We start from the raw sequence: 27,101 nt of genomic DNA, 5'->3' as shown, positions 1-27,101 counted from the left end.
TTTTTTTCATCTTCTCAATCGACGTTAGCCAAATTGTATTAAAAATGTTTAATTTGCACTCGATACTTCGTTATTCTTTTCAGATGTTCGTTTTGGATAATTCCTGCATTTTGATGGCTTATTATTACTCTTAATTTTCGTTTAATTTTTCTTTGTTAATATTATGTAAACGTCAGGTATCTAACGATATATAAGTTAATAAAAATGACCGCAGCACCGATTTATTCATTTGTTTTGTTTGTTTGTTTGTTTTGTTCATCTATTCATTAATTATTAATTTAGTTTCTTCCTAAGTAATTACACAGATATATGCATAGAAAAAAAATTTTCGCTAATCAAACAAAAAAAGAAATATGCTATAAGAGCGCTTGACTCGAACTAGAATATGATCATGTTATACATACATTTACATATACACGTTGTTCTAATTATGTATGAAAAGATATATAATTTAATTAAGATTATATATTCAGTCAACGAAAGTAAGTGAAAAAAAAGAGAAACAAATTAGAGAAAAGAACACCCACCTTAGTCACGACAATAAAGAAGAAGTTTCCGATATATATATTATATAAGTTGACTACTGTATGTATATATTGTATGTATACACGTATGACCTATATACAAAATATGTATATAAATTTACCATATATGTAATAATGGATGTGTGTATGTTTATGTGTATGTGTATGTGTACGTGTATGTGTGTGGTTGTGTACGTGTGCGCGCGTGCGTTTGTATATTTAATTAATTTCATAAATCTTACCGTATATATATATAATATATATATATAATATATATATATATATATATTGTGTATATATAGAGTAGAATTCTATCGAGTGTCGTTACTATTATTATTATTATTATTATTGTTTGTTGGTTTTTTTGTTGCCTCTGTTATCAATATCATTATCATTATCTTTATTTTTGACTTTATTGTAATCATTCATATTATTATTATTACGTAATAATTCAATTAACGTATAAATATTAACCCCGGTATTAATATTTGCCCTGCAATTATTATTATTATTATTATTATTATTATTATTAATGTTATTGTTATTATCATTATCATTATCATTATCATTAGTATTAGTATTAATATTAGTGTAATTATTGTTAATATTAAAATTGTTATTATTGTTGTTGATTTTTCTTCTGTTGCTGATCCTTATCGCGGTTGGGCAAAGTGATGATAATGTTAGTACGGTATAAGGTTTAGTAGTAATATTATTGTAACATTGAGGATATTGATAAATATTACTTGTCCGTCGATTCATTTCTGTGGTTTTTATTGTTGTTAGTGGTGGCGATACTACCGTAGTTGTATCAGAAATCGTTAAACATTTGAATAAAAATTCATTATAATGACGGAATTGTAGTTGTTTTTGTTTTAGTTGGTGATTGTAGAGATTATGGTGGTGGTGGTAGTGGTGGGAAATTTGTTGTCGCTTTTTTAGCGGTATTAGTACGTCGATATGATGATAGGCCTTGATTCCTTCATCCTACGCAGCTTTGCTTTTGTTCGTCTTAAAACTGACTTGAAGAACACGATTGCCAAGCGTATATCCGTTAAGACTTTGAATAGCAACGACGGCCTCCTCGTAATTTGTCATTGTTACGAAACCAAAACCCTTGCATTTGTTTGTTTGTAGATCTCGTATTACTTTAACGGATTGGACGGCGCCAAATGGACCAAATAACTGCCATAATACATTCTCTTCCGTCTCTGGAGCAAGGTTGTAGACGAAAATGCACCACCCTGAACCGTTCATCGCATTTCCCGGCAGCATCGAGTTCGCCAAAAGGTCACCCGCCAGCGGGCTGTACCTGGAACATCAACGAATTACCGTGTCAAACGAATTATGCATTTTCATTTGATGCGTTTTGACTCTATTCTACGTTCATCGTCAACAAACTATTTTTACCTCAATTCTACGATACGATTGAACTCGACTTTATTCACCATCTACTTATTAAATAACAACTGTATTGGTAATCATTGTCGTCATTACTAAAATTGTTATAAACGAGAACTGAAAAAAAAATGGCTTTGCGATGTTTGGAGAAACAGATGCGATGGGTCGACACTCGACATATTCCCGCATATACATACGAATTGACGGGATAAGTTAGTTTTTAGGATATAAAAAAAATCCAATCGCCACAACGTTGTTTAGAGTTTCATCTGAATGACAAAAATTCCATAATTCAATCGATTTCCGAAATGATTCGATCCTACGGTAAAATTGATAGCGGATGTTAACGATAGAGCCGTTATTCGTTTGATCTTACTCCCCAAGTAACACCGGTTTTTGGTTCCACTTTTCCGCATGGCAATGCCATTATATTCCATGAGCATTCAACGTTTTAACTTGTTCAATTCCGTTTCGTACGGCATAACTCTCTGGTTGCCGAAGAATGACTGCGATGCAAACTAATTTATAACAGCGGATCGAATAGCAAAATAAAAATATATCCATATACAAACAGAAGATGAGACGACAAACAAATGAAACTTCGTGGGTCGATCAATCTTTTCTTCATTCTTCTGTTATATCTTCATTTGTGTGTAGTTTTTAGCTTCTGCACCTGCATGCGTGCGTCTTTAAATGCGCCGAAGGTGTTCAAAGATGACAAAGTAACATAAAAAAAAAAAAATGATATACGCGACGTAAATATACATAACTGGGTATAATAAATTAAGAAAATAACTGTATAGTATCTATGTATCATCGAGGGCTGAAAATTAGATTGACGAAATCTATTAAAAACTGTGGATGCCGCCATTGAGGGCAATCCCTAGAATATAACAAAATAATCATTTTGGATTTTTTTCAATTTCTGGCCATGGTGTTTCAAATTGTGCGAAACTAATCTAATTGGAGATTTCGAAGACATTCAAGTTTTGGTGTTATGACAAATTTTTTTGTAAGCCACATTTGACTCGAAGTAATGCACTTTTGATGTACTTGCGGTTCGTTTACTTCTATCAGATAAAATGTGTAGAAAATAAGAGAAAAAAGAATGGATTACGTCGTTCTGGTTTTTGGGCCTCGATATCAGTCAGACTCAAACTTGCTTTACAGTAAAAAATAGTGTAAGAAGATAAACTTTTTGTAAAAATATACGTTGCAAGTAATTAGAATAACAACATAGACGTATATAGAATAATTATAAATACATGGGGTATTAAAAATCAGAAGTCAAAATGATGATCCTAAAAAAGAAAGAAAAAAAAAACTAGACAAACTTCGATCTAATTTTCTGAAAAAAAAAATATTCCTACTTTTCCATTGTTGGTAAAACATTTTTTATCAAAATACCGTCGATCTTGATTTTTCAAATTGTTCAACGTAGTTTGATATTCCGTTTTTTAATACCCTTCATGTGTACATGATACAATAAAACTTATATATGTACCATAAATATTTGATTTTATAACAAATATAATCAAAGTGCTTTTCAATTAAGAAAACTTTTTTGTTTATGGTTTTCGTTTTTTTTGTTGACTTCTTCAAAAACAGAGCGATAAAAAACCACATGCGTAAAATAACCTTATATATATACAGGTATATAAACATTAGGATATAACGTTAATATTTTTTTTTAATTTTTTTTTTTTTTTTGTAATAAAATATATAAATATGTGATGTAAATGTATATATAGATATGAATCTACATACCTACTTGACGTCACAAGCCGCGTTAAAATAGGCACATCTCGGTCAGTACTCAGGTATATCGCTGAGATGACATTTTTTCTCATTAAAAAAATATGTAATTTATCAAAAAAGTACAAAAAAAAGTGAAAATTTAGTCACATATTCAGAGAAATGTGCAACATAACACGTGATTTTTTTCTCAATCTCTTTTACACGCAGCGTTCCACGGGAACGGGGGCCAGTCCATCGTCGGACTATCGGTAACTTAACATTACTTAACTAACCCACGAATTCTTTCACGTACGTGAACCTTCGCCGGTATCAGCAGTCCCGAATCAAATTTTCAAAAGCTCATTCTATGAGTCCGACGGAGGATCACGCATGTGAAAAATTTCGTCTTCAGTAAACCCACGTTGAGTTGCCGATAGCCTGGCCTACAGATGAGTGGCCACTTTTCCGAGGAACGCTGCGTATATGATTTATAACTAACTAATGTTAGTTATTGTTGGAAAAAAAAATTGAAAAAAAAAGAGAAAAAAAGATCAAGCTTGTACTACAGATGAATGAATGAATTAATCGAATATTTATGAATTATAATTATAATTAATTAATTAATTATTCAATTAAGATATATAACATCGTTCGAAAAAAATTTAATACACATTTGGGTAGATTTCTTTTGGCTTTCATCTATACGTGTAATTTATATAGATAATGTATGGACGGAGACAAATTTGGGAAATGAAAAATAAAGATCTTGAAAAAGAAAATTGATAAATAAAAATTAATACGCTTAACCATCATTGCCCCTGGGGCTGTACACGAAAATTATGAATGAGTATACTCTATTGATTCTAGTTGATTATATAAACAAGGTTAGCCCGTTTAAAAGTAGCGGAAAATTTTAATATATGAATAAAAATTGTACACCAGAATGAATCCTGTACTGTGAAACTTTCCTTCCGCGGAAACTAGGGAAATGAGTTTCAGGATGAAAATCCAAAGAACAAAAAATGTTCTTTCTTTACAGAACAACAATTGCTTGAAAAAGTTTTCGAAAATTGCTTTCAGGAGATGATGACGAATGATGGCATGAAATGTTAACCGTTAGACTTTCGTAATTGAAAATTTGTAAAAGTTATTCAGAAAAGTAATCGACAAAAATTAAAAAAAAATCCACAGCTCATGGAGTGATATATCGGGTTAAATAAACTATGGAAACATGAAGAAAAAAATGATGTTCTTATCAACGCGGAACTTCGAATATTTAGGTAAGAAACGTAATGGAAATTTCCAAAATTTAATTTCAATCGTAAAATATTTATCAATAACTACCGACTAAAATTGTTCTATCGTATTCAGCATATCCCGTTACGACCAATTTATTATCATCCGGCGATAAATTTTTGTAAAAATTCTTTTCAAAAGAAAATCTTCATAATTCCAATTTTCGAATGATATAAATTTTTACACCTGATTCGATAATGCGTTCAACTTGTATCCAGATGTTAAAATTATTCACTTTTATTCAGACCACCTTGATATATATGTATAAATACGTTCTTAATATTACATGAAATCTATATAGTTACGTGATACACATTTTATAACTTTAATATATCTATGATAATATAAAAATATAAAAAATCAATCGCACACATGATAATAAAGAATTGAAGAAATTAAAAAAAAAGTAAAGAATAAAGAGAAAAGAATAAAAATGTGCACAACCTCGGTGGATTGATTACGTCCCACCAATCACCTCTTTTCGGTATAACCTGTTTTACCAAAATACCTATGTATATGTACACTCATTTACTGTATAAATATATAATTTGATTTTTATATAAAGGGGGACAATATTTCTATACATACAACGTAATTGAACGTTCTTAATATTTATATGTATTCACTGAGACGGGTATACCATGTGTCCCAGCGTTTGCACCGCAGTATGTCTGATTGCCTGACATCAATTACAGGCCTCTGCTATAAAGCAGTATCCAGGGGTTCCACGCTCCTTGAATGAACGTGGCGGCAGGCAATCAGCCACATTGCAGTGTAAACGCTGGGATACGCGGTATACTTATCATAGTTATGTCACTGATTATAGGAAAAAAAATCTACTAACTGAATATGATTGTTAATTTTTTCGGAATCATTTTCATATATACTTATATACACATATTGATGTCACCATACAATAATTTCAATAATGATTAAAAAAAAAAATATGATCCATACAAAATTAAATGCGCACCGTTTAATCAACAAAATAAATATTTTGGCTGATACTTTAAAAAATCAAACCTTTCATTTTTCATTACGTTATATGTTTTGATATAAAGAATTTGGAGAACAAAATTGAAAAAAAAATCATACTCTCTAAAATCGTAGAAAATACAGAGACGTCAAAGGAAAAAAAAATTGGATAACAAACCAACGAGAAAGAAGAACGAAGATGAGAGTAGTTAGAATGAAAGAAAAATCAAAAACGTGAATACAATAAAATTTATATATGTATACTACCATATACGTGTGAATGGTATACCTATAATTATACGTAGTATATTGTATATGTGTACGTATAATAGATATATACAGGGGAACGCAGGGCAATATGGGTTAGTCAAGGAATCCATGAGCAAAGAAATAAAAAAAATTTGAATCCAGAATGTTTGAAAATTCCTTTTCGATCATTTGATGAAAAATTAGTACAAGCTTTTTGGGGTACCCCAATCCGCCCCGTCACCCCATATTGCCCCTCGTTTGCCTATACATTCATACATAGATGTACAGTATGCATATATATGATATTTAATTTTGTTACAGCGACGAAACAAGCCACACAAAACGAACTAAAAAACGGATAATATAAAATAATACTGACCTCTGTAAGCCTTTGTTAATGGCAAGCATGGTCTTGCCAGTGCTAAAACAAAACACAAAACAACAACATAAGAGATCCGAATTATCGTGTAGGCAGCTGGCATAACGGATGAAGTTTTAGGCAACAAAAAACTCTCTTGAATCAAAGAAAGAAAGAAAACGAAAAGAAAAACTTTCAAATAACAAAAATGTTGAAAAAATTAAAACAAAACATCAAAGTCAAAAATTTTGATGGTTCTAGAAAATGCTCTACTTTTTTGTTTCTTTTGAAATACTTTTCTTTCCCTAAATAATTTTTTCCAATAGAATACGAAAAAAAACGTCATTGAGGAAGATCAATTAAACGAGAAAAAAAAAAAAATAATAATTTTTATTAAACGTCATACAATATGATTTCGAATAATTGAAATCAAGTGATAATAAGTAAAGTTCTTTTTTTTCAAGTAATTTTCAATAATGAAAAATTAAAGAATCAACAGCAAAAATGAATAACCGTAATTAAATAAATTAATATGAAATGAAAGAGAGAAAAATGATCTTTGTGTGCCTTGCTCCTCCGTGCTCTACTTATATACCAATAATTGAACGTCTTAGAAAATGTCCTACTTGGAAAAAGTTAATCATCAAAATTTTTCATAAAATATATAAAGATTATTCTGTTCGTTGGCGTTATGTGATGGATAATTCTAAGGAGTATTATGACTGGATTCTAGAACGTTCAATTATTTAATTGTTTTTTTTAGTTGTTTTTTGTACGAACCACCAGGTTAATAAAGATGAAGGATAATGAAAGAGTGTTCATCCATTAGATAGATAAACTTTTTCTCTCTTTTTTTTTTAGGAAAACATACAAAGCGAGGATTGGGAGAGCGGAGGAATATTTCGAATCATAATTGTGTTTGCAATTATGCACGAAGAATATAGAAAGGAAAGAAAATCAGCATAAAATTTTTTTATTCAGCATCATAACGCGCCTTAAATTCTTCATAACTGATAAAGTAAGCAATAAAATTAAAGGAAAAAATAACCAAAATTAAAATGATAAAAATTCCAAAAATCGTGTACGAGAATTCTTCAAAAATCGTATATTAATACACGCGGGTTTACCGGGCAGTTTCAAAATGATTTCACCAATAGAAATCACGGGAAAAATGTGTCTCTTTCCAATATTGTACAAGGTTACAAAAAATTATTAGTTATCGCTTCACCGCGTGTAACTCTCCAATTTAAGTACGGCAGATATCTGCGAAAACTTGCAACCGCAAAATCCATCCCAACTTCGAAATGCAGGGTTCAAATTTCACGGCATTTAAACAAATTCTAACTGTAACAAGTCCTAAGTGACCCTTCGTTTTCTAGTTTTTGTTGAAATTGGCTCGAGGGAAGATCTTCGCAGATCTTCACCGATCTCAAAATGACAAAATCGTCCGGTGAAGCGACGACGCACGTCATTTTCGACACCCCGTACAGATTCAAAACTGCTGACAGCGAACGCGTGAATAGTGCGGATGTCGAAATGGTTGTTGAACTTTTTGTTCAAAATAAATTTCCGTCTGGATTTCCGGCGAGAATATATCGAGTGATCGTGAGGTCGAATACTCGCGATGATTCTACACCGCGCGGGCAATGTACGCGTATGTTCAAGAAAACGATCTTGCGTGACGTGAGAAAAACTTTTCGGAAAATATTTTCGAATTTTATTACTCGTAAACTATAGCTACCAATGTGAATATTGAAGTAAAAGAAATTGATAAACAAGTAATAATTAAAAAATAGAAACGAGTACCTGCGCATTCGCAGAGTTGAAGAATGAAATGAAACTGAAATTGCACATAACGACAATTACGAACGAATCAGTGACGAGTTGCTTTTGCTTTTGCTTTTGATTTTGCTTATGCTTTTTTCTGTTTTGTTTTTTGTTTCTGGGTAGAGCGAGTAGAGGCGAGTAGGTACCTGGATAGTGGCGACAGTGGAATGTACCTGAAGCGGCCGGTTGGATGGTGAATCGGGCCACCAAAACGACGTGTTGCCTGTGGTGTTAGATAGGCAGCAAGGGGCGGTATCGCCTTGTTGTTGTTGCTCGGGTTGTTCGCAAACTTGACAGTGATGGGTTCGGTCGAGCCTTTCGGAATAGTTCCATTTAATTCTTGGATCGCTCGTTCAGCCTCAACGCGTTGATCGAAACGGATGAACCCGACACCTTTTGACAGGCCTGTCCATGTCACAGACAGAGGCAACAGCGTAAGCGAAGGGTTTATTGTTAGTGCGTCAAAAAACAAACTACCAAAAAGACTCGAATCATTAATACTTCAATTATCAATCAAATATTCATTCATTGCAACAATAAAACTTTCGCAACATATATATATTCATATATATAGAGGTATGTACGTATGTACAATGCGGTTAAATGAAGAAAAAAGAGTGGAAAGACAAATTAAATATATTCAATTGATTAACATAGGAGGAAATCGTTAGCTTGGACAAGAGAAAAGAATTAGAAAACATAATATGCAGCTGAACGAAAACATTTTCATTCTAGTTGAAAGAAAAATCCCACAAAAAAATAACTTTCAAAAATTATATGTTGATAAGAAAAAAAGACGCATAGTTATGTTAAATTGAATCAACAAGCACCAGATTTTAATCAAATCAGTAATGGAAAAAAAATTAATTTTCATCAGGGAGATTATTTGCAATTTATCATTCGGTTACGAAATGGTGAATTTTTTTTTTTTAAAAAGCAAGAGAAAACTACATCCTTTTTTTTCTGACGCTCATTTTGTCGCTTAGGCGTTGAGTTTTTCCATTAATTTCAATTATAAATTGCAAATCACAGGATGTAAATTTTATGAAATAGCATGTACCGATATATTGTAGAAAAATTTCGAAACAAGGAAGAAAAAAGAAAAAGAAAAGAAAAAAACAATCGAAAAAACAGAAATTAAGAAGAATAAATTAACAGCATTTAGTAATATAGAGTACTCATTACACCAGTTGTTGAATGGATTCATTTTTAAAAAGCGTACATATAGTATGTATATTTATGGACTTAAATTTATTCTAAACTATAGAAAAAATCTATGTGTTAATTTAATTCTCTTTTTTTTTCTTTCATTTCTTATCACACGTATACGTATGTGTAATGTATGTATATGTATATCATTTATACAGCGAGTGGCTCGGTGCGCGTATGAATCGATTCGTGTTTCATATTTTTCAAATATAACTCTACGCGTGAAATTTGATTTTCGACTTATTTCTTTTCCTTTTCTTTTATCGATAACTTTTGTTCATTTGGTTTAATTACATATAGTGATAACGATAATATATTTGTTATGTGTTCTAAATTTTTCGCATGTTCATTCTTGAATGAAATTTGAAAAAAAACTGAAAGAAGCACGCGCACTGCTGGCTCAAAACGAACTAACAACTTATTAAATTGAGGGAAGAAATTTTTCTTAATAAAGAAATAAAAAAAAAAAACAAACAAGTAAATAAATGAATAATTGAAAAAAATAATTATTCAACTAGGTATAAGAGGATTTAAAATGAAAAATTATGATTTACGTACCGGGCAAATTGTCTCCGCCGCCAGTCACAAACTGTCGTACTAAACAGAAACGTGAAATCATATATCTCGTTATTTTACAAACAAATTCATGTACATCTCACTTTAGCTCGCTCCTAATTTTGTTTCTCGCCAATCTATATTTCTCATTTTCCCGTATTCAGTCAAAAGATAGATTTTAAACATCGTGCATGTTGTTCTCTTCTTTTTTACTCAACTCACTCTCGAACATTTTTCAAAAACGCACACTTCCCCGGATAATAGAAATTTACTCACGAATGTCTGATAAAACGGAATTTTTTTATTTCATATACCGTGCGATTCAGGTGAAACGGGTTGCGAACAACGCCTGCGTTGAAATATTCGAATTTCTCGTTCTACGAGCGAACCCGAACTTCGCTGGAGTCAGCGTAGCCACCAGCGTAGGTGTTTTGTAGCAAGGTGTCACCTTGAGAGCTGTAGATATCAACAAGAGGCCTACGCCTGTGGCTACGCTGACTCCAGCGAAGCTCGGGTTCGCTCGTAGAACGAGAAATTCCGATTCGAATATTTAAACGCATGCGTGGATAGCGACCGGTTTCACCAGAATCGCACTGTATTTGGTAATCTGTACTGAATTCCTTGTCTCCTGCTGTTTCAAATGGATCGCGAATTTTTTATACGACTTTAATATTGTATAGAATCTGTCGAGCATTTCCTCGATCACGTTTTTTTCGTACCCCTTTCTCTACGATGTATAACAAACTGTATTAAACAGTGAATCTCTCTAACTGATTAATTTTTTATTTGTTTCTCATCATATCGTTTCAATTAATATACCTACTGTAAATTAGAAGCGAGCCAATTTGAATGAATAATATTATTTTCTTGTGCTAAGAGAAATATTTTCATAAGTCTTATCGTTTATCATACACATGTGTAAAATTCATAATTGTTTTCTAACTTTCCTAGTCATTTTTTTTTCTCTTTGTTCTTTTTGGTTTTCTTTCGTGATTTTGGAATTGGGTAATAATAATAATAATAATCATAATTATAATTATAATAACAACAATTATAATATTGATGCACAAAAAGAATTTTCGAAATGAAAATAAGCACGATGGGGAATTAGAATTTAATAAAATAAATGGAAATAATTGTGCGTAACGAAAATGTAAAAGATAAGCCAAAATAATAATGGGTTACATGTATGTGAACGATAAACTTATAAAATATGACTTTAAGGCTATGAATAAATTCAGTGAAACTTAAAACTAATAAATGAAATTCAATTGCGATCAATAAAATATATATATATGCGTAATAATAGTGACATCGTCATCAATAATATCAATAATAATAACGACAACAATAACCACAACCACAATAATAATAATAATAAGTTCGTCTGCAGAAAATATATCAAGTGCAACGAGATTTCTAGAAATTAATAGAATCATTTTCAAGAGAACCAACATAAGTTACAGTTTTCTCATTTTTTCGCTTTTTTTCTCCTTCGTTTATCTTCCAACGACGAAAAAAAGGCCATGAGGCTGCGAATAACTTGATAAAATTTTGCTACGCGAATGAATCGAACGCAATAATGTTACAGAAAACAAAAATTTTTTTGATTGAAAAAATTAATGAGAGCAAAAGAAGAATGAGGAAAAAAATTGAATAATAAATAATCGAGCGCGTAACTGGGTATTTGAAAATGAATCGCTTCTTAGCTACGGCTATTTTTTAGTACAAAATTTTAACAAAAAAAATAGTTCGGCGATAATACGCATTTTTTCAGCAGTGTTAACAGAAAAGACATTTACAACGAAAAATCTCGAAATTGTGAAAAAACTAAGAAGAATTGTTCGAATAAATGTATGGCTGATAATTGAGGTATATATAGTACATCAAAATATGCAATTAATTACAATTTTATATATTTCTTCGCCTTTTTTTTCTTCTCTAAACAACTTGACATGGGATGTATTGAATATATTTTAAGAAGGCGCACCGATCCACCCACAAAAATAAAATCATACCCCATGGCCTAATTGAACGCCTGCATAGCCAGATCTTTATATTGTCGTTCAATTAATTTCTTTATGTTTTTTGTTTCCGCGTTTTTATTTAATTTTTTTTATCATGTTTTTGATCAAAAGTTTTCCGATCGATTATAAGTGCAGACTATATTCGTTCCATTTGTTTATTGTTAATGAAATAATACTTCTCATAGTAATAATAATAACGATAACAATAAGAACAATGGTAATAATTATCATTATGATAGCAATGACAGTAATGATAATATTTGGAATAACAATATCAATTGATGCTTACCAGTCATGTTGTCGCAGAGTATACGTGATGTAATAATCCGACCGTAAGGACTGAAAAGATTTTCAAGATCCTGCTGTGCCATATTTTTTGGAAGTCCAGATACGTAAAGATTTGCACCTTTGATCGCCTCGCTGCTGGGTCGCGCATACGATACCTGAAAACATTTTACGGAGCATAGAAGAAGAATATTCATCGACGTGAAATTTCGATAATCTCTAAAAAGAGAGAAGAACTGTACAGCATAGAGGCGTATACTCATTTAAAAATGAAATATGACATGAGAATGAGAATGGCCAATAATATATTAGTATTCGTTGGAATATTTTATTTCAATTGCAATTGATTTTTTTTTTTTAAAAAGGTTCATTTCGCATTACGATTCAGTCTAAGGATAACTTTGCCCACTTGTAGGGGTCATGTCTTTCGAGATCTTCAATTCTCTACACGTGAGAAAAAGTATACAAAACATTACTGACCTTGATGGTTTTGTTTTGTAAACGCAGACCATTGAGCGTATTGATAGCTTTTTCCGCATCTTCTGGCCGGTGATAGTTGACAAAGCCATAGCCCAAACTCTGGCCTGCAACCATACAAACATCTGATACGATATATAGAAGTATGAGTTGATTGCGGAATAAAAGTGTATTAAATAAATAGATATGTATGCATATAATGAATCAAACAAACGTCAATCCATCCAACTTGAGCCAATCGAACGATGCGATTTTCACGAAGAAGAGATAATGAAAAGACGCCGATAATCCACGATATACTTCTTTTCTATCGTCATTAAAAAAAAACTACCACACGAGTTATTGATTTGAAAATTTCTATTCGTATCAAATCCCATCGAAAAAGCTTTTCATAATAATCCAAAAATTTTTGGAAACGAGAAAATAAAAAGGAAAAATATCTGTCGATTCATCTTAACGATAATATTGCACAGTGATTGGGGTGTCGTTGGAGTGAAATTTTTTTTAAACATACTCTACAACTGATTTAGCTGCGAAAAGGCCAAATCGGAATGTTATAACCACAGCTAATGGACCTACCGGCTGCACCTTTCTCAGCCAACTAGAACCCGAAGGGAATTAGAGAAAACTAGGAACGTGGGTAGAGATTTGGCGCAGAGTGACGCGATGTTGTATCGTTGACAACTTCAGTCAGCGGATAAACTCTACTATTATAATACTTGCGTATATATTTCCTAACAGAAGCTTTGCGTATTACCCAGAATAACGAGATTTACTTTATCATATAATATAAAATCTATATGCACGTACCTATTTCAAATTATTTGAATTTATGAAAAGGAACGCGGAGTAAATCCGGTTTTTTGTTTCTTTTCATTTCATAATGGCATCTATCAAGAGACAAATGCAAGGAGGAAGAGCAAGAATAAAAAAAAAAAGTCTGAAAAATGACATCAGAATTGGCAAACTATCAAAACTGTATAACGAACAATTTGGTATTATTAATATTAGATACATTCTTTCCTATCCCCAGACTTATAGCCTAGCCTGGCTAATAATAACGTAACGTAAGATTGAAATCATTACGTGCGACGATAAAAGTATCAGGTGCTATTAAAAAAGAAAAATTGATGAAAGAAAAAGAAGTCAGACGTCGCGTTGGTACGACTTTTCATTATTTCTATTATTTTTTCTCCTTTGAGACCAAACACACGTGTATAAGTAGAATGAGAATTTTCTTTTCTTTTCTTTTGCCTTTTAATTCTATCTTTCTTTGGATAAGATTTTTCCATAGATATCCTACTAACTTTCTCGCGATGGATAACATTGATACAATAATGGTCCATATATTGCATATCGTAATTCTTCACTTGGAAAAATAATAAAAGTTATAAATATATAATAGGATGAAGAATGTACTCTAGGTAAAAGCGGAGATGAGAATGAAATTTTCTATAATCCGGAGAATAAAATAAAGTTATCGAAGTTTTGATGGCACGCGGTGGCAAAGCTTCCACAATTTTAGTGAGACGCCCCCGCCCTCTTCTTTCGTTCTCAAAATAGCGCGGTTAAAAACACACATATGTGCGATTAGGTATATAGAACGCGTCGTCACGCATAAATATTGTACATCTAGATATCTAAACTCTTACCACCTCAAGTGCTGCCTCGATCCTCGTTACCAATATATATAATCTACAGAAGAGACAACCGATTGGAAAAAAAAGAGCGAGGGAAGAAAAGGAGTTGTAATTTTGTTCCTGACCAGATCTGAAAACTGGCGAATATGCAGCGAACAACCACGTGGCCGGCGTACGTGGGTTCAAACTTTTAAAGGATGTCGCCACTCGATTAAAAAACGCTGCCCCTTAAACGCGAAAGGGGAAGAGAATATCGTCGTATATTCAGGTGAGATCGCGTTACACGGGTTCATTGTATCGCCGCTCTTTCTCTCGATTACATTTTTTATCCTCTCCTTAGTTTTTTGCCCTTCGGAAACATCCGGCCTGAATGGATTACCCGTTCGACCCATATTCTAACTTGTGAACTGGTTTCGTATTTATTTTTTTTCACCTTTGCCATATTTCGTCCAGGAAATATCCTTTGTCCTTTGTATCGGGAGGATTTTCAAGAAGTGGTATGAATCCGAGACGAGAAAGAAAAGTTCAAAAATTAATATTCGCGAAATTTTCCGAACTGATTTTCGGCTCTTGCTCCGTCGTTGTTGCGGCGAGGATTCAATTCGAAATTAAGCTCGCTCGTTTGACATGAATTTTCGCAAATTAAAAATGAACTCGAGTCGATGAATTGACGTTAGTCGATTTTCGATGCACAAAACAAGGAACAAAATAACGAGTGTTTGTTGAGAACACTGAAATACTTACCGGTAAGTTTATCTCTGATAAGCTTACAGCTCTCAACGTCTCCGATGCTTGAAAATAAGGATCGAATCTCCTCCTGGGTCATAGTCTGAGGCAGGTAATTGACGATTAAATTCGTCTTTGATTCCTCCTGCGACGTTTGACCGAGGGCCGAATTCCCATTTTGTTGAACGACTGTGTCCATTCCGTTCGCCATCATTGCTATTATATCCCCTTTTCTTCGCTACTTTATGTTCCTGGTTACTTTTATTTTTTTATTGAGCTGCTACTGCTGCTTACTATCTAAGTCTGTCACAAATCTGAAACAAAAATTAAAAATTTGTTAATTAGAAATTGTTAGAAGTAAATTTTTCGTCTATCTTAATAATTATTTTCGGTGAGATCGGTCCCAAAGTTAATTAATTTGCAGAACCGTTTTGATGTTTCATGTTCGAGGATTGCTCGACGTTCTTCGGTTGAATGCCCATATATTCGCATTGATTTCGATGAATTTTACATCAGAAATATGCTTTCCGCAGTTCATGGTACAGTGAGAATCTCGCGAAAGGCGGGTAAGAAATTTATTCGACAGGCATTGAAAAATATGAAATAGATAGGAGTGAAATATTATTCATCTCTATCCGATGTTCGGCGTTGCCAAGTAAACAAATAGCTACTCATAAATATTGATCGGTGGGAAATATCGACCGAATTCATCCGCCGCAGCATAGATTTCAACAAAAGTATAATATGTAAAACAAAAAGAGAAAGGAAAATAAACCGTTGGAATAGAAAAAGATGAGAATTTCTTTTTTCAAGACAATTTTTATCAATCATCGTTGTCTCGTCCGTTTCTCTTATAATTTTTTTTTTCGTAGTTCCGTGGGTGGTACCTCGGTTGAATTTGAAAAGGGGGTCTTTCGTTGCGAGCGTCGACCCCTGCCAGCCGGCCTTTAAAGGGCTCCCCCAAGCACTCGCTCCCCCCAGGACTCGGCTAACTCGTCGTCGAAACCCCGAGGGGTCAGCGCCCCCTACAAAATACCCCACCCCATATTTTATCCAGCTGCCATAGCGCAGACTTCGACAATATATCAACCTCGATACACATCATCTACACCTTATACAGGGTGATCACTTTCATTGCAAACGTACACCCCCGTATAACAAAAATATACACGTACAAACATTAATGTATATATATAATCGGATAAATATATCGCCAAAAAATCTCTCTGTACGTATGAAATAATTCCTACCCAGTATTGAAAAAAGATTTGATCTCAAGTTCCATACGAATCGGATGACTGGAAAATGGAACGAATAAATATTGTCTAATTATATGGAACTAAAACTGCATTTCTCTCTTACATTTCATCGGGAGAAATAGAATCCAATGCAAAAACAAAACCTACGGATCGCTGGGATTTTAAATAATCTCTATATATATAAACGCCGTTCTCGGTCACCCTTCGCATTTCTAGTCAACCCAACACGCACGGTTACTTTTTTCTTTTTTTCTTTCTTTCTCTTTTTGTTTCTTCCCCCTTCCTGACGATATATTTCTCCGTCAGTGGCGTCACACTGCATTTATACATGTATATCCTACGTATATGTAATTGTAATATCAGCTGTCTTTCCTGCAGAAGCGGTATAGTAGCGAGTTTTGGGGCTCCGGTTTTCGGCTTTAGCAGCGCTCTCGGAGCTCCCCGATGTACGACCAAACCCACCCTCGTGGAATTTTTAATTGAGGTAGTCGCTGCTGCTGTTGCTATTACTATTCCTACCCGTACCGAACGCATTCTGTTTCTCTTTCTGATCATGACTCGAAAAACTCACGCGATACGAACCGAAAGTCTGATGTAGAGAGAACTGAGATTCGAGAGTTCCAAAAAATTCGAAACACCAATCGCTTCATCTGACACGGGTATCTCCAATGCTCGATTTTTCCAGCTTTCGATCCTTCCCTTTTCCTAGATTCGTGGTACACGATATAAACTACATGTTACGCTTCTCGCCATGTTTTCGGGAGGCACGAGAAAACAACGATCAACTTTTCATTCCAATCTTCGTATAGATTTACGAAGACGATGTCATAATAACGGAGATGAAGTATTCGCGTTGATCGAAACGGCGACAATCGCGACAATTTTTTTTTTCTCTAAGAAATACATGTATTACGGCCATGTTGGGATATTCAGGTATAATACATCCGATAAATATGGGTACGCGTGTACGCAGTATACCGAACTAAGTACGCAATATCTATTTTGCGCATTTTCTAGGAAACAACTTCGCACAGCTAAGCACAGAACACAGTACAGCACCCGCGAACATAGCTGGGCTTAGTAGCTCGTCGGGAGTTTCTATTAGATCGAGTACCATAGTTATTCTCTATGAGGGATCCCTTATCTCTAACACGACTTTGTTACTACTAAAAAATCCCAAAACTATGATTCACAAATCCGCAAGTCCCGTTTGTATTAGATGTTCATATGTATTCCTATCTCTTCGGCAACGAGGATGGAAACCAAAAAAAAAAAACAAGTAACTTGTTGTACCACCGTCGGTTGGGCTTTCTACGGATTTTCGATGACCTTTTTCGGACAAAAAGAATCAACAAACCGCACCGCGGTATCACACGATCCCAGAAATATCGCCCGACAAATAATAATACGATACTCGAAAGAGTATCGGACTTGGTGAAAAAAATTAACGCATAATTATGTACGAGTAGCTCGAAATGTTGTAGATTTAAAGGCGACGCGGGGGCGGAATACGGTGCACAATTCGAAAGTGTGTTCCGTAGAGGAGGCAAATGTTTAATCAAGAATTTTCAACCGGGTAAAAGAAGTTCTGTACCGTTACACCGAAGAACTTCGAACAAAAAAAAATTAAATAAATTAGGTTGCCAATCAACCAACGCCCGTTGAAGGAAAATGTAAAAGTGGTGGACCTAAAAATACGTTTACGAAGAATGAAAATTGTACGTTTTCTCAAATCGATCACGAGTTTATTCTAAATTTCATCAACTTTGAATAGAATAAAAAATTAGTACTTTTTTTTTTTCACGCGTTTCCTGTAACATAGATACGATCTTCCGCTGTGACCAGGTGGCCATGGCGACGGGGATCATGAAAATCGCGTGGCGCTGGACGGATCAATACACGCCGCGGTTCCCCACCCAGCGTCCCCCATTCCCATTCCAATTCCCATCCCCTTTTCGCCCACCTCTCCCTATTCCTCTTCCCCCAACGCCATGTGCCTCCACCGGACCATGACGACGAAACCGAACGAACTACGAACAAGAGGAGAAACGGCACCCCCAACGAAAGCGCGTCGTTTCGTCTAGATTCATGCCGAAGGGACAATTTTTCATATTTTCACTTCGGATGAATTAGGGAATCGTAAAATTTCAACTTTCCATGACAATCTTCGAAGATTACATCTAAATAAAGTACACCTCCGAAAATTCTTAAACCCAACGCCAGCGACGTCCATGTAAAGGGAATCGGAAAATTGAGAATGAAAAACGAGAGGGACAAAATTCAAGTTACCTACGGTCGGAAATCGAATTGCACGTACGTTGTTTCTGATCCACCGTGTACATCGTGTGCAATAATGATGATAATAGTAAAATGGTGAAAATTCGATACGTCTGGGGCAACGACGGTCGCACGTGCCCACCTATCTCTGCCTCTCGAATATCCCTCCTTAACTTTAAACCCCCCCTGAACCAAACCACCGCCTCGATGTGCGTAGCGGAGAACATAGATTCTGGGACATCCCACGGATTGATTCGTATGTAATTTTTTTCATCATCATAAGGGAAATGAAAGGGAAAAGAAAAAACGAATCGAAAAGGTTTTGAGCACTCGACGAAAGATTTTTTGCCTACTATTACCCCGTGACTACGTAGATCCTTTGATTCGTTACGTTGAATATAATCCCTGTATTTCGAACTTATATTTGAATACGTGAATTGAAGATATAGATATGTGACTCATATACCGCGTGACGAATAATTAATTTTTTATATTTTCTGTAGATACGAGAAAAAAGAAATTGCGTGTGTATATCAATACACATTTGTGGTTGAGTTCTTTTTCCTTACTTCTACTTCGTAATTGTTATATTCAATGTTTGATTGTACATACCTATATGTTCGTCTCCGATTACTAATTTTTATAGTAAAAATATTTTAGTCTTTATACGTCGGGTGTGTATCGAAGATATCGTAGTTATTTTATATTTTAATTTTAATATATTATAATTATACTACGTCGTCGTCCTTGCACCACCGCCCGAAATAAAATTCAATATCGATAATTGAAAATAATGACAATAATAACAATAATTGAAGCGATAATCACGGGAGATCAGCATTTATTGTTTGTTTGTTTGTTCATTTTTCATTTCGATTTAATTAATTTACTTATTTATTTTCTGTTTCATATTAATAATTGCAAAGCGTAACGAATTCGATGTTACGTATGAATCACTTGTTATTTAATCTGTGATTATTGGTGCAGATCATATTACTCGAATGACCAAATTTTTTTTAATTTTTTTTCAATATTTACACAATTCAATCATCGAAGTCATCGATCAATTTTTTTATTGAATTAATTATAATCAGTCGATTCAAATCAAATTATGACTCGCAACAAATTCAATTGAACAAACGAAACTAAAACGAGATCAATTATTAATCGTTGTTTCGTTTATTTGTTGTAATTTTAATTGTACAGGAAGAAGAAAGAATGCGAAGAACAAAAGTATGAAGAACAAAAGAAGTCGTCGATTATTTTTATTACCATATATTACTGTTATCGTTAATTATTTCCGGATCATTTACTTGATATTATTCAAGTTTGAAACTATGGGTGTACTTAGTTTTCACCGATTGTTGAAAAACAATAATCCAATTGCCAACGTTGTCTTGTTATTTTACAATTTTATTTGATCGTTGGTATCGTAGTTATCAATATTATTATCAATCACGTTAATCATCATCTCATGTGGTTTAACGGATTGCTTATAAATATTACGTTTATTTATTTACTTATATTATTGTACGTTGTTTTCTATCACGTCAATATGACGTATTCGAATATAATTTGATCTACAAAACGCCGGGTCTGAGGAAACTAACGCGTCTACGTATAATGTGATTGAAACGACGCGATAAAGGAAAAACCGATAACTCTACTAACAGTAATGAAAGGAAATGACCGAGGCACGTCAGGGGCGGAGGCTGCCTGGATACTCACTGAAAAATCACCGACGACCAGCTAGCGGTAGCGACGCCGGTTTCTTCCTTCGTTCCCTGCGTTGTTACCTTGCCAAATGTTCGGGCAGGGGGGAAAAACGAACACGATTCGAGACTAATCGGTAAACTCCGTCAAACTTCGGAAACCCGGCAAGAGGCAACGCCAACCACCCCGGCGATCACCGGAGGTAAAGAGATAGATAGCACCAGGGAACCGTCGGTTCCACCCCCTCCGCAATCCTCACAATTCCTCCATCAAAGAAAATTCTCCGTCTCTTTTGACGGGGTAACCGCGACTCTGATTCGAACAGAGCTTGCGATAAAAAGAAAATTTTAATGATGATGTTAGCAATGATAGTGGTAACAATAATGAGAAGAAAAAGGTATGGGAGAGAGAGGAGGATTGTAGGGTTCCATATAGTTCCATGGATGCAAATTGATTTTTTCATTTATCAATTTAAGAAAGTGGCACGTTATTTTACGTCCCAAGTCTCGCCTGTTTCGATGATGAATGAAGACAGTCATTACCATCATTATGATTACGAAATGTGATGATTTTGATCACAATTATCATTACTATCGTTGTCATTGTATTTGCTCCCGAGCTTTCTCTCGCTCTTTCTCCCTCTTGGACCCCCTCTAACAAGTTTTACCCCCTTGTCATGCGAGGAAAGTAACTCTCCCACCCCTCATCCCGCCATTTTCGATGCATGCGGTATGAACCATCTGTACCGTATTATGCATTGCGTATTATATGTATAGTGTGTATATTTCACGATTGACGCCAACTGTTTCTCGCCTCGTTGTATATCTCTAAATTGTTACTGCAGTGAGTATTTATCTATACGTGCGTAAATTATTATCGTTATTATCAATAAAGGTGTAAAAATGTTATCATCATATGGTTCAGTAAGGGTTGTTTTTTTTTTGTACCGCGTTGCGATGTATGATATGGCGAAATGAAAGTTCGATGCAATTGTGTAAACTTAACTCCACGTAAGCGATCGGCTCATTATTGATGATTAATGGTAATAACGATCATCATGTCGTGAGCAAAACTTAAACCGAAATGAAGACGGAAATTAAATCTTTAAAAATGAAATACCTTCTATGGATTAAATGCTAATTGTAAGTCAGTGTGATCATGAGGTATTTTATGTATACCTCGACCGACGTGTATACATATATACATACTATATATCCAAGTATATGATATATACATATATATTTGTATGTAAACATTCTGTGACTATAAATAAACTATAGGGGGTTATTTCCAGGTGTGTATAAGCACACGTTTCTCAACAATTCACCACCACAATGAGTTGTGTAATTTTAGACCAAGACGATTAGAGCATTTCATTATTCTCTATTTTCTGCAGCAACATTTTTTTATACAGCATAGCGCCGAGTGTAAGGAGGGATAACGACGCTCGCACGTCCAGTTATTGTCATTTCATTCCAAATTTTGGAGATACAAGAAAGAAGATTTCAGGAGATTATAATTATACGATGTGTGTGATTTATTTTGTTCGATTCTTCTTATAATTTATACATGGTTCTCATCGTATGAAGTATGTGTAGTAAAATATCGTGAATAAGTTATTTAGAATGAACGCGAAACGGATCTGTAATACTGCAAAGACGTACCCATGTATAGGTATGCGTATAATGCGACTATTATAACGCGATGTACGAATCCGAACAACGGCCAACGGGCGCGAACTATCTCGACCGAAATTATAAATACGTCGTCGTATAAATATGCTATAAATATACACCGCGTCCAACGGTTATACTCATGAAAGTTATAAAATCTAGAGTAGGGAGACACACCGATCTTTTAACCGAAAGAAGACGCCGCGCGTAGCGCGTCCGAAGACCGCGTATACCCACGTACGTACGTACGTACGTACTGCTACTACTACGTAATTTTTAATAATCCCGAGACTGTTAAACTTTACTTGATTTATTTTCGTTTTTGCGTCAACGAACAAAAGTTAGGGTTACGAGTCACACTGTCTTTTCCCGCGTCTTTTCCGGTATTCAGCATCGAGGAAAGTTGGGAGAAACTCGTCGTGAGAATCTGCACGTGAGCATAACGATATACTCTAAGGGCTGAAATCGAAAGACATATCCTGAGAGAAAAAGAACAGGAAATCAGGAACCACCTGAATTACATGATCGTTTGAGTTCATTGGATACTGAAATCTCACAATTTCAAACCACAGAAGAAATTCTCACGATGAACTTTTCATCGAACAAAGTTAAAACGCCCAACGTAATTTCCATGAGCTAAAATTATTGAACAAAATCCATGCCCACAAAAATACCTCTTGAAAATTTCAATTCCATCATCAAATTCCGATAATTCGTTACCGAGATGGCGGGTTACGTAGCTCGAGATTTCATATTTTAGCGCGCTGCGCTCGAGCGCTCTCGATCTTGTGCGTATGCCTACCGCTTCGTGGCGTACCGCCTTACATCTCGCCAAGTTTTCTCGCTACCAGAAAGGAACGCAAAATTCATGACCCCAATGCCTGCACCCACTGCATCGGTAGCAAGCTGCGGCTCACCAATGGTAAGGAAACCTGTGTTGGTTTTCCGAGCACCCATTTTTACACGTGCCCGGCATCATGATCGCCGGCACGCCCAGAATTTCAAACAATAATTATGACATTCTAATAGGTGATGAGGTGTGAGATTTGTTGCCCTGTTTTTTTCGTCTGCAGTGATTTCAAGTAGGTGTCAAACGATCTGTCAACACCTGATGGGATCTTGATCACACCTCATAAATTAACCCTTTGATCCACCTGATCGGCGGCATGTCTATGTGGTATTACTGCGAATTCTATATATTCGCCAACCGTTTAAGATTTGGTAAATATGTAGGTGGAAATCCAGTAGTTATATATCTCGGAGTATACCCAGAGAAATATATTCTGTTCTATGTTACCCATGCTAAAACACAGGCCTTCAGTTCAGAATCAAAGGCACCGAGTGTACCAAAAAAAAAAAATTACATGAATTTTTTTCTGTGCATGGCGTTATTATACATTATGAAAGGGTGACTGACAATTTGTACGTTTATTTTCGAGCTCACGATAATTAACACAATTATTTTGTCCGATCTGAAATTATTAATATTCGTAATTACCGATATCTCAATCAAAACGGCCAGGTTATCGCCAACTATTGTTTTCCAAAACGAGAAAATTGAATCGATTTCGTAAGCCGATGCATGTTTCTTTTTTATTTCAACACGAATCCAACGAATCAACCTATTTTTATTGAGATTTCGATGGTAATTTTGTGTATTCCAATCACAGGAATCCGACTTTGGAAGCTTAATCAATCTAATAGTGAAATTGATCGAGTTATCACCAATTTTTCGCATTTTGAAGCAGAAAAATTAAAATATCTCGATGGGAAAAAATCGTAGCTCAATTTTCTCAACGGATTCGTGTTTCTGGGGTCAAAATACATCAGAAAAGTGCCATACGATCAATTTTAAAAAATAAAAATTTTTGCCCAAAATTTGAGATTTTTCCAAGGGGTACCCCTTACGATTTTTTCAAATTTTGACCAAAAATTTTTATTTTTTAAAATTGATCGTATGGCACTTTTCTTATGTATTTTGACCTCAGGAACACGAATCCGTTGAGAAAATTGAGCTACGATTTTTTCCCTTCGAGATATCCTCAAATTTATGCCAAAAATCGCGAAAAATCGCGAAAAAATTGCTATAACTCGCTCATTTTTTCAGATAGATCAATTTTTCTTTCAGATTCAGATTCCTGAGCTCAAATTACATTTAAATAGATTAAAAAATCAATTTTTTATTTTTGACCCCAAAAAGCTGAAAATTGGCGATAACTCGGTCAATTTTAGAGATAGATCAATTTTTCTTTCAGATTCGGATTCCTGAGGTCAAAATACGTCAGAAAAGGGTAATACAATCAATTTTCAAACTACTTCACTTTTGGCCCAAAAATCGATTTTTTGTTTGCTCAAAAATCGATTCTTTTTTGGTTTTCCAAGGGTAATCTCACGTATAATCAGCTCAGGAATCCAAATCCGAAAGCCAAAATCATCTACTCATCCAATCGATTGAGTAATCATCAATTATTCGCCGTTGGGAGCAGAAAAATTGCGACATATCGATTGGTTTTAGTTGTAGACCCACTTTGATTTATCGCAATCCATGCATGGGTCAAAATATTCGAATTCCTCAATTTACCAGCAAGCCCGAGCTTTGCTGGAGTCAACGCAGCCAGCAGCGTAGCGCTTTGTTGTGAGACGTCACCTTGGGGGCTGAGCAGAGGTGACGCCCCACAACAAGCCCCGCGCCCGTGGTGACCATAAGAAATGAAGAAAATCACCCTTTCAAGTACCACTCTGATACCTCTTTCCGCAGCTACTTTTGTACCTGTATGTGGACAGTCGTATTTGAATAGATAATTAAACGTTACTCAAAATTGAAAATTCCAAATCTGTCTGATTGTGAATAAAATGTTTCCGATATTAGAATAAAAATGGCTACGGCGACGCCTCATTGATTGGTGTAGTATACGCGTACCGTACGCGGTAAGGGTAGCGCGGCTGCAGCGTACATACGGTGTATATAAAATCTTTACATACCTATATTATATCCTTCGTACACGTATATAACTACGTGCAAGTAAAAAAGTATACCGAATAGCATGACGCTATACATCGAGCATCGTATTATATATATCCGTATATATGAATAGGTATACATATATGTACGTGTATGTATTGCCCGAAGTCTAGGGGTGCCCCTGATGCCGTTGAATTTTACCACCCTATTGTTACGTCACCGACGACATCCCCCGAGTCTCGCGAAGTCTAGTTCGTCGGGGGTACCTGTTATCCGTTGACGGGACTTCGATGCCTGTTTTTTTGTTTTTTTATTTTGATATTCCTTTCGCTTCCTTCATCTATATTTCACCTGAATCGTATGGGTCCTGTACGCGCAGTAATAAAAGCTAAAAGTTTGTCGAAATTTGTTTTCTAACGCTGTGGGAGTTATCATCGTACTACGTGAGAATGATCGCTTGGTTGAAGGGATTTTTTCGGAAAGTATTTCAATATCGAATGCTCCTTTTTATCGGAGTCTACGAAACGGAGTGAAACGAGAATGAAAAAATATGCAAGTCAACCGTAAGCGATAGCTGTGGAGTTGGCGCGTGCGATATGTGAATGTAAAGTTAGTCGAACTTGCTTTTTCTTCCTGCAACAGCCGCATGTGTAACCCCCATCCCTTTCGGACGCTGGCCCCGTGCGACGACGCGATGCGATGCGACGTGCGGGGGTCGTAGCGCAGGCGCCAAATTTTCAACCCCGGGTTCTATTCCCCGATCAATACGTGTCGCTAATATTTCTATCTCGCTCTTGCTCGCTCTCCATCTCCGTCGCTAGGAACTCCCCATTTTTATAGGTAAAACCGGTTCAAAAAAGTGTTCAACTCTACCAATGCCCCCAGACCCAGAGGAATTTTTCGAAGACCTTATGACCTGCAACAAAAGCCGCCGAAGATTTGGAAATCGGAATAACTTCGCGCCGTACATCTGCCGTTATACGTGTAAGAAGTTCGATTTTCGAAGTCTATCAGCTCACGTTGATCGCACAACTGCGAATCGATATATCCTTTCATCTTCAAATCAGTCTTCGTTCGAATTTTTGTACCGTAAAATCAGTAGTCCATGATAGCTTATTGGAATCTGAAAAAATTCTGAGAAACATTCGTCAGATCTGTCTGCAACGCAATGTCTTGTGGTGTGGTAACTAAACTGAGGATCTCATCTATATTCCCTGGTTTTGGAGCTCCTGGACTCCCACCACTTCGCGGAAACTATAGAAAGGAAAACATCCCTTCCCCCGTCCAGCTGAGACCGATAGTTTTTAGCCCGCGCCTCCAGCGTTAGGAATTTGAAACGGTCGATGCTGCCCCTGCGTTTCTCTACTAGCCATGAAACCGTTCGACGGCGATGAACATTCGAATCCACGAAACTCTTTACTTTCTATGCTTCCGAGGCTTTCTTTGAATTCATTAATATAATATTGTAGCGTTAATTATGCGTGCACACACGTCAGCGCCAGGGTGGAGTGGCTACCCCTGAAATTGATCGCTTAAGGGCGTTTTCTCTTTCCCTCAAAACTCGCCTGAGATCCAGATGGATGCTGGAGGCGAACGCTTCAAAATGGGGTAGTGCGAGCGCGTTCGCGACACGATTTCTTTTTTCATCTGAATTCATCAATTGCAATCCATTGATTATCGTTCTTCCCCCCTAGTTTTCCAGCATTATTGAATCGGACATCCTTGGCGAAAAGAGTTGAACGGCGAAACGTACGCATCATCCATCTTTAGATATCACCGTTCGCAGGAAGATTATACCTATAATGTGGCTAAACCACCCTCACCCTACAGGTATAACGTCGATGGTGGCGCGCCTTATAGTCAGCGCGGAATAGTTCGGTAAACATCACCCTTGGGTCGGAAACTGGATGGGTCTGGAGAGAAAGAAAGAG

At 35.4% G+C, this 27,101-nt stretch overlaps 1 protein-coding gene across 16 annotated transcripts; it reads right to left on the bottom strand.

Annotated features, from left to right (window-relative positions):
* Positions 1 to 898: 898 nt before the first annotated feature.
* LOC105691304 (ELAV-like protein 2) lies at positions 899 to 20,641 on the bottom strand. 16 transcript variants are annotated; one of them, XM_020855417.2, is made up of 9 exons: positions 20,551 to 20,641; positions 15,305 to 15,600; positions 12,924 to 13,045; positions 12,448 to 12,601; positions 10,135 to 10,173; positions 8,514 to 8,772; positions 6,562 to 6,603; positions 3,693 to 3,695; positions 899 to 1,836 (listed from the first exon to the last, which is right to left on the bottom strand). In XM_020855417.2, the coding sequence occupies exons 2-9, from the start codon at positions 15,498 to 15,500 to the stop codon at positions 1,512 to 1,514; spliced, it is 1,140 nt and encodes a 379-aa protein (XP_020711076.1). In that variant the 5' UTR covers positions 15,501 to 15,600; positions 20,551 to 20,641; the 3' UTR covers positions 899 to 1,511. The 16 variants fall into 16 exon arrangements, with proteins under 16 accessions (XP_020711076.1, XP_020711072.1, XP_020711079.1 ...); XM_020855413.2 differs by lacking the exon at positions 20,551 to 20,641 and adding an exon at positions 19,435 to 20,544; XM_020855420.2 differs by lacking the exon at positions 20,551 to 20,641 and adding an exon at positions 19,435 to 20,544 and having other exon boundaries at positions 8,541 to 8,772.
* Positions 20,642 to 27,101: the final 6,460 nt, after the last annotated feature.

Source organism: Athalia rosae, chromosome 5, assembly GCF_917208135.1.
Source record: "Athalia rosae chromosome 5, iyAthRosa1.1, whole genome shotgun sequence".
In the NCBI taxonomy this organism is placed as follows: domain Eukaryota; kingdom Metazoa; phylum Arthropoda; class Insecta; order Hymenoptera; family Athaliidae; genus Athalia; species Athalia rosae.
Note: the sequence above shows the minus strand (reverse complement) of the source record. Positions and strands in the feature narration are given on the sequence as shown.

Bases quoted from the DNA above. Each gene is read 5' to 3' on its own strand.
- LOC105691304 (XM_020855417.2), bottom strand. From the start codon at position 15,500: ATGATGGCGAACGGAATGGACACAGTCGTTCAACAAAATGGGAATTCG. The intron at 13,046-15,304 runs GTAAGTATTTCA...ATATCGTATCAG, and splicing joins TATCAGAGATAAACTTACCG to ATGTTTGTATGGTTGCAGGC. The intron at 6,604-8,513 runs GTACCTACTCGC...GTTTTGTTTTAG, and splicing joins CCACTGTCGCCACTATCCAG to CACTGGCAAGACCATGCTTG.